Below are 7,856 nucleotides of genomic sequence, written 5' to 3' on the forward strand. Positions count from 1 at the left end.
AGCCCTGAGCCTGCCTGACCAACCACCCGGACATAAACAGACACATCTACACACACACACTCACTCTCTCTCTCATCAGTCCCACACAACACACACACACACAAACTCTCATCAATCCTACACACCACACACATGCACACAAAATCTCATCAGTCCTACACACACACACACACACACACACACACACACACTCTCTCTCTCTCTCTCATCAGTCCTACACAACACGCACACACACAAACTCATCAGTCCCACACACCACACCACACACACACACCCACAACTCCCATCAGTCCCACACAACACACCACACACACACAGTCGCTCTCCACTCATGTCCCGACGCCCCCAAACCCCATCCCCCCTTCAGCCGGCCAGAGGGTTGGCGTGTATGGTGACACCCCGGATGCGGATGTCCGTCTCCGGCTTGTAGGTCTTCTCGTTCACCGGCACCTTCTCCAGGGAGTCCAGGGTCTCAAAGCCGTCAATCACTCTGTGGAAAACACCGAGGAAAGCGGCAGAAGGGTTAACTCATTCTACTCCAGATACTAGTTCAACTCATACCATGATTACTTCCCTTGTGGACCAGGTATGCGTATTCCCATTCCAGCGCACTAATTTCGTTTATTCCTGCTTGGTACAAGTTCAACATTCTAAATGAACCATTTATGGATTCCAGAAGCATGAAAACAAAGCTTTGTTTGACCCTAACCCTGAATCAACAATTCTCCATTGATTTTCGCCGTATCAGTGAACCACATGTTGTTGTTTTTTCTCCAGTGGTCTCATGTAGTGCTAGTCCAGGGGAGTTGCAGCAGGCTCGTAGCTGTGGGGTACAATGAGTTAAGAATCTTATTTTGCCAATAAAATGTCTGTCAGGGTCTGGGTTCGAATCCTGGTCTCGCCCTTTTTCCCAAAGTTTGACATGAAAATCAAACTGAACATTGTTCACATGAGACACTATACCGAGGTCTGATGTGCAGCAAGCACTTGGCCCACTGAAAAAACAAAACAAAAAAAAAACCCCCCAAAAACCCCAAAACAACAACAAAACTCATGGGAAAAATAAGTGTTGTTGTCCTCTGGCAAAATTCTTCTTCTTCTTCTGCGTTCACTCGTATGCACACGAGTGGGCTTTTATGTGTATGACCGTTTTTACCCCGCCATGTAGGCAGCTATACTCCGTTTTCAGAGGTGTGCATGCTGGGTATGTTCTTGTTTCCATAACCCACCGAACGCTGACATGGATTACAGGATCTTTAACGTGCGTATTTGATCTTCTGCTTGCATACACACACGAAGGGGGTTCAGGCACTAGCAGGTCTGCACATACGTTGACCTGGGAGATTGTAAAAATCTCCACCCTTTTCCCACCAGGCGCCGTCACTGTGATTCGAACCTGGGACCCTCAGATTGACAGTCCAACGCTTTAACCACTCGGCTATTGCGCCCGTCTGGCAAAATTCTAAATTCTGTAGAAGAAATCCACTCTATTAGGAACACAAATATATAACAAGTACGCACTCAAGGCCTGACTAAGCGCGTTGGGTTATGCTCCAGGTCAGGCATCTGCCTCGAAGATGTGGTACAGCGTACTTAGGATTGCCACACTGCAGTGACACCTCCTTGAGAACTTGAAACTGTTTGCATGCAGCATCATGTAATTATATGATAGTCAGTCGTGTCCGCCTATGACCATCAGAACAGCAGAGGAGGCAACTGCTCCCCCGACTATTTGGGATAGAATTTGATTATGGTAGAGAGTGTCTTGCCCAAGTTACATCCCCACTCTCTCGGCCAAGAGGGTTTTAGGACAGTCGGCGTTGGGATGGTTCCCAAAGTCCAACTAGCCCCCAAGGCTGCAGCACTAAGAGCCAGTGCAATGTTGCCTCCTAGTTTGAGAGTCATAGTCCTTCACAAAAGACCAAGCTGTAAATGATTTCCCTTTGATAATGTTATTAATGGGAGACAGAATGTAGCAGACGTTGTGGTTTGTAAAGTGATAGTACTGATAAAGATTTACATCCGGTACAGCAGACAATGTGGTTTGGACAGTGGTAATGAGAATATACTAATGAAAACATATACTCCAGTACAGCAGATAACATGGTTTGTACAGTGATAATAATAATAACAGCAATAATAATGAAGACTTAAACTCCAGCACATCAGATGACATGATTTCTACAGTGATAATAATAATGTTAATGGAGACTTACTCTAGTACAGCAGACAACGTGGTTTCTACAGTGATAATAATAATGTTAATCAACTTAATAAAGACTTACTCTGGTACAGCAGACAACGTGGTTTGTACAGTGATAATAATAATGTTAATGAAGACTTACTCTAGTACAGCAGACAATGTGGTTTGTACAGCGATAATAATAATGTTAATGAAGACTTACCTTTAGTACATCAGACTACATGGTTTGTACAGTGACAATAATAATGTTAATAAAGACTTACTCTAGTACAGCAGACAATGTGGTTTGTACAGTGATAATAATAATGTTAATAAAGACTTACTCTGGTACAGCAGACAATGTGGTTTGTACAGTGATAATAGTAATGTTATTGAAGACTTACTCTGGTACATCAGACAATGTGGTTTGTACAGTGACAATAATAATGTTAATGAAGACTTACTCTAGTACAGCAGACAATGTGGTTTGTACAGTGATAATAATAATGTTAATGAAGACTTACTCTAGTACAGCAGACAATGTGGTTTGTACAGTGATAATAATAATGTTAATGAAGACTTACTCTAGTACAGCAGACAATGTGGTTTGTACAGTGATAATAATAATGTTAATAAAGACTTACTCTAGTACAGCAGACAATGTGGTTTGTACAGTGACAATAATAATGTTAATGAAGACTTACTCTGGTACATCAGACTACATGGTTTCTACAGTGATAATAATAATGTTAATCAACTTAATGAAGACTTACTCTAGTACAGCAGACAATGTGGTTTGTACAGTGATAATAATAATGTTAATGAAGACTTACTCTTGTACAGCAGACAACGTGGTTTGTACAGTGACAATAATAATGTTAATGAAGACTTACTCTAGTACAGCAGACTACATGGTTTGTACAGTGACAATAATAATCAAATAATCATAGACCTTCTTGTGCTTGAACCCACTGTGTGTGTATATGCAAGCAGAAGATCAAATATGCATGTTAAAGATCCTCTAATTCATGGCAGCGTTCGGTGGAGCACACACAGACACACACAGACACAGACACACACACACAGACACACACACAGACACACACACACACACACACACACACACACACACACACACACAGACACACACACACACACACACACAGACACACACACACACAGACACACACAGACACACACACACACACACACACAGACACACACACACACCTGCCAAAGACAGTGTACTTCATGTCCAGGTGAGGCTGCTTTGCGTAGGTGATGAAGAACTGGGACCCGTTGGTGTCCAGTCCGTTGTTTGCCATGGAGACCATGCCACGGGTAGTGTGCTGTCACACACAGAGACACACACACATAATCACACACACACACACACACACACACACACACACACACACACACACACACACACACACACACACACATGCACACATACACACACAATCACACATACACGTTGTTTCAGTTTCAGATTGAACACACCTAAACACACACACCCTTAACAATCAAGAATCCAGAATATTTCATCCTCCGACACCCTTTGGGGAGGATATGAAGTAACATCACTGGTGTTACACACCAATGCCTCAAAACATAAACAGCAATTAAAACAATGAAAACTGGTGATACAACCCAGGTAAACAACAATCATATCATCTTGTAACCTTTCCCGTTTCGATGAATTTCCCCACTTTCAGACACACTCTTCTCCCACCTTTCGTCAATTGTACAAAATGAAGAACTGATTTCAGATTCAAATGTTTCTGTAGAATGAACTCATTTCAAAGATCTGCAAATTTTAGGCATTCCATAATCAAAACCATTTACTTCCAATCATATACATATCTCAGTTATAACAAGTATGCAATTCACATGGAATATCATGACCTACACCAGTCTCAACAGGTAATTGGAATATCATGAGGTACACCAGTCTCAACAGGTAATTTGTGACTACTACACCTAAACTGGATCAATGATAAGATGTAACAATCATGCAGATTGGAAAATATACTTTTCTATTCCATAAAATTACACACAAAATCACACCCACACCCATTTGCATAGTATACCCCCAGACCTACACCCACCCATACACACACTCTCTCCCTACACACACACAACATACACCCTCTTCCCCCACACATAAACACCGACACGTTCCAACATACACATCCCAATCCTCCTCCCCCCACTCCACCCACACACATGCCTACACACACCCAGATACTCCCTCTCCCCCCGCACATATAAACACACCAACATACCCTCTGCCCCCCCCACCCCCCACCTCCACCCGCACACCAACATACAACCTTTCCTTCAACACAAACAAACACATCAGTATACACCCTCTCCCCCAACCCAACACAAACACACTAACAAACACCTTGTACCTCCACATTTCTATGCACCAACATACACCCTCTTCCCCCACACCAAATGCACACACCAACATAGACCCTTTTCCCCCACACAAATACACACACCAACATGCAACCTCTTCCCCCACACAAATACACCACACATCATACAACCTCTTCCCCCACACAAATACACACACCAACATAGACCCTTTTCCCCCACACAAATACACACACCAACATACAACCTCTTCCCCTACACAGATACACACACCATCATACAACCTCTTCCCCCACACAAATACACACACCAACATACCTCTTCCCCTACACAGATACGCACACCAACATACAACCTCTTCCCCTACACAGATACACACACCAACATACAACCTCTTCCCCTGCACAAATACACACACAACATACAACCTCTTCCCCTACACAAATACACACACCAACATACACCCTTTTCCCCTACACAAATACACACACCAACATACAACCTCTTCCCCTACACAGATACACACACCAACATACAACCTCTTCACAAATACCCACACAACATACCCTCCCCTCCCCAACACACAAACACATACACCCACTCCCCCCACACAAACACACAAACATACATCCAGTCCCCCCACACAAACACACCTATACACACTCACTCGCCCCCCCCCCCAACCCCACCCCAACACACACACTGACATACACCCTCTCCCCCCAAACACACACACACACACCATCAAACTGCCTCTCCTTCCACATAAATCCACCCACACCCACACTCTCCCCCCACCACCCCCAACACACCTACATCCCCCCCCCCCCCACACACACAATCACCTGCACACTCTGTCACAACTTGTGACGACAGTTAGGGCGTGTGGCCCGTCTTCGTTTTTCTCCACCCTCTCCTTTCACTTTCCCTCCTTCTCCCACCCTTCAGTTCGGGTAGAAGTCTCGAATTGCGCACGAACCACGTGCATGCATATTACTCGCTCACCTGAGCGAATATGAAATACTGTTGGGCAGCAACAATATTCGAGGCTTTTGCAGCCCGACTGCCGTAGTGTACGGGTCGTCTTCGTGGTTGGTGGGGTAGGCTACCCCGACATCTAGGCACCATACGAAGTGAGGACCGGCTGTCCTCCATGGGAGCCACTTCGGTGTTTCTTCGTCTGTCTTCGTCGTCGTCGTGTCTTTGTGGTGGTCGTTAGTGTACGCCACCTGTGGCAGGTAAGAAGCCGCTTGTCTATTTAGCTTGGTTGTATTTCCGTCAGGGATGTATGAAAAGAAGTAGATGTTCTGCAAGAAAGAAAGCTGTACGTTAGGTTTGACAAAATGATCCATTTCGTTAATTATTAATTTTGTGCTACCACTGCCTGAATATGTACTTTTTCTTGTGTCGGCTAATACGTTTGCCAATTTTTATTGTTATTGAGTTTTAAAATGATACGATTTTACCTTAGTTCACTGTTGGGTAAAATTGGGCGTTGGCTCTGTATGATAGGTGTAGAGAGTGCGAGTGTCGTATATGAGTTCTGTAATTCGTCTTGTCAAAGTTATATTCCAGCTTTGTATTTTGAAGGTGCTGTACATTTGTTTTTGTTAATTATCGTCAGAATTAGTATTGCTCAGCACTGGGGGGAACATTCCGTAATGTTCCAGCTCTCGCTGTGTGCTGTGTGTCCCGGGCCTTTCGTCTGGTGACCCAGATCTTCACCCCTTCCTGTCCCGTGATTGGCGTCCTGGTGTTCGTCCCCTCCTGCCCTGTGACTGCTGTCCTGGGTCTTCGCCCCTTCCTGCCCGGTGACTGCTGTCCGGTGTTCCGGGCCTTTTGACTTGCAGCCTGGTCCATTGCTTGGCACTGTATGCCCGAGTCCTGGCACTTAGGCCTTTTGACCGGGGGCTTGTGCCTTGGGTCGGAAACCAACATGCCATGATTCTAACCGACTCAATGAACCTCATACAGAAAATTGAAAACGGAATGGGAAGCCCTGAGTGGCATAACGCAATGCGCAACTTTCAGATTAAAAAACTCACATGGTCATACTGCCCGGGACATGCAGGTGTTAAGGGAAATGAGCGAGCTGACAGACTTGCTGGTAACGCAACACCAACGAGCGGCCTACATCTAGGAAAATTGGAAATCCTCAGAAAAGTCAAAGAATACCAAAAAGAACAGGTACAAGGCCATCACACCATCGATCGCCTCAAAGAAATAGAAGCAGAGAGAGGGAGCGGCCGCAAGTCTAACATGAAAGGTAGAGCACGATGCTTTGCAAATCAAATATCGGCATCATTTCCAAACCAACATTGCGCAGATTTCTTCAAAACGGAACAGAGTCTCTGTGGGCCTTTCCAAATACAATAAACTGAGCAACACACTAGACGCCACGTTCTTGGCATCAGAGATCTTTTCCCATCCCTCTTGCGGCCAGTCAGTGGCAGCCTCTGTGCGTGTGTGTATGTGTTTGTGTGAATGTGTGGGTCCGTGCTTTTGAGTGCGTTTGTGAATGCACGAGAGTGAAAGTGTACACAAGTGTCAGGAGAGATATGTGTACGTGTGTGTGTGTGTGTGTGTGTGTGTGTGTGTGTGTGTGTGTGAGGGGAGGTGGGAGTGCGGGGGGAGGTGGGATAGAGGATGAGGTATGAGTCTATGCATGCCTACACTGTGGGAGCCACAGGATATTGGAACGTATATATATATATATATCTTTGTATGTACGTGTGTGGGGTTGGGGGTGGGAGATATGGGCGTATGTGTGTGCTTGTACAAGTAAGTGTTCATCTCTGTGAGTGTGTGTGTGTGTGTGTGTGTGTGTGTGCCGTGGAAGCTGCGATACGTAGACTAGAAATGAGTGTGTGGAGGAGGGGGTAGAGGAGGTGCAAGGTAATGTGTGTGTGTTGGAGCTCATGTACGTTTATATGTATTTGACTGTGCTTTCATATCTGTGAAACTGCATGTTTGGTGCATTTCTGTTATGCATGTGTGGGTGTATGTGTGAATGTGTCTTCATGTTTTACATTTATTCGCTTATTTATCACCATTGTTGTCTTATTTATTTATTTATGTTTCATTATCATTTTATTAGTATTACTAATATTATTACTAACTCCTTTTTTCTATATTATAATTATTATTTATTTATTTATTTATTTATGCAAGCTTATCTATTATTTATTCCCCCGTTTTTTTTTTTTTTTTTTTTTTTTTTTTTTTTTCTCAAGGCCTGACTAAGCGCGTTGGGTTACGCTGCTGGTCAGGCATCTGCTTGGCTTGGCAG

The 7,856-nt window shown here is 44.3% G+C and overlaps 1 protein-coding gene across 1 annotated transcript; it reads right to left on the reverse strand.

Annotated features, from left to right (window-relative positions):
* Positions 1-363: 363 nt before the first annotated feature.
* LOC143277567 (peptidyl-prolyl cis-trans isomerase-like 3) lies at positions 364-4,607 on the reverse strand. Its single transcript, XM_076582446.1, has 3 exons — positions 4,587-4,607; positions 3,413-3,531; positions 364-490 (listed from the first exon to the last, which is right to left on the reverse strand). Exons 1-3 carry the CDS (start codon positions 4,605-4,607, stop codon positions 364-366), a joined length of 267 nt encoding a protein of 88 aa, XP_076438561.1.
* Positions 4,608-7,856: the final 3,249 nt, after the last annotated feature.

This window comes from Babylonia areolata, chromosome 34 (genome assembly GCF_041734735.1).
Source record: "Babylonia areolata isolate BAREFJ2019XMU chromosome 34, ASM4173473v1, whole genome shotgun sequence".
In the NCBI taxonomy this organism is placed as follows: Eukaryota; Metazoa; Mollusca; class Gastropoda; order Neogastropoda; family Buccinidae; genus Babylonia; species Babylonia areolata.

Excerpts from the sequence above, each read along its gene's own strand:
- LOC143277567 (XM_076582446.1), bottom strand. The coding sequence starts at position 4,607 with ATGTGGAGGTACAAGGTGTTT. Across the intron at positions 3,532-4,586 it reads TGTGGAGGTACAAGGTGTTT|CACACTACCCGTGGCATGGT; the intron begins GTTAGTGTGTTT and ends TGTGTGTGACAG. Across the intron at positions 491-3,412 it reads AAGTACACTGTCTTTGGCAG|AGTGATTGACGGCTTTGAGA; the intron begins GTGTGTGTGTGT and ends TGTTTTCCACAG.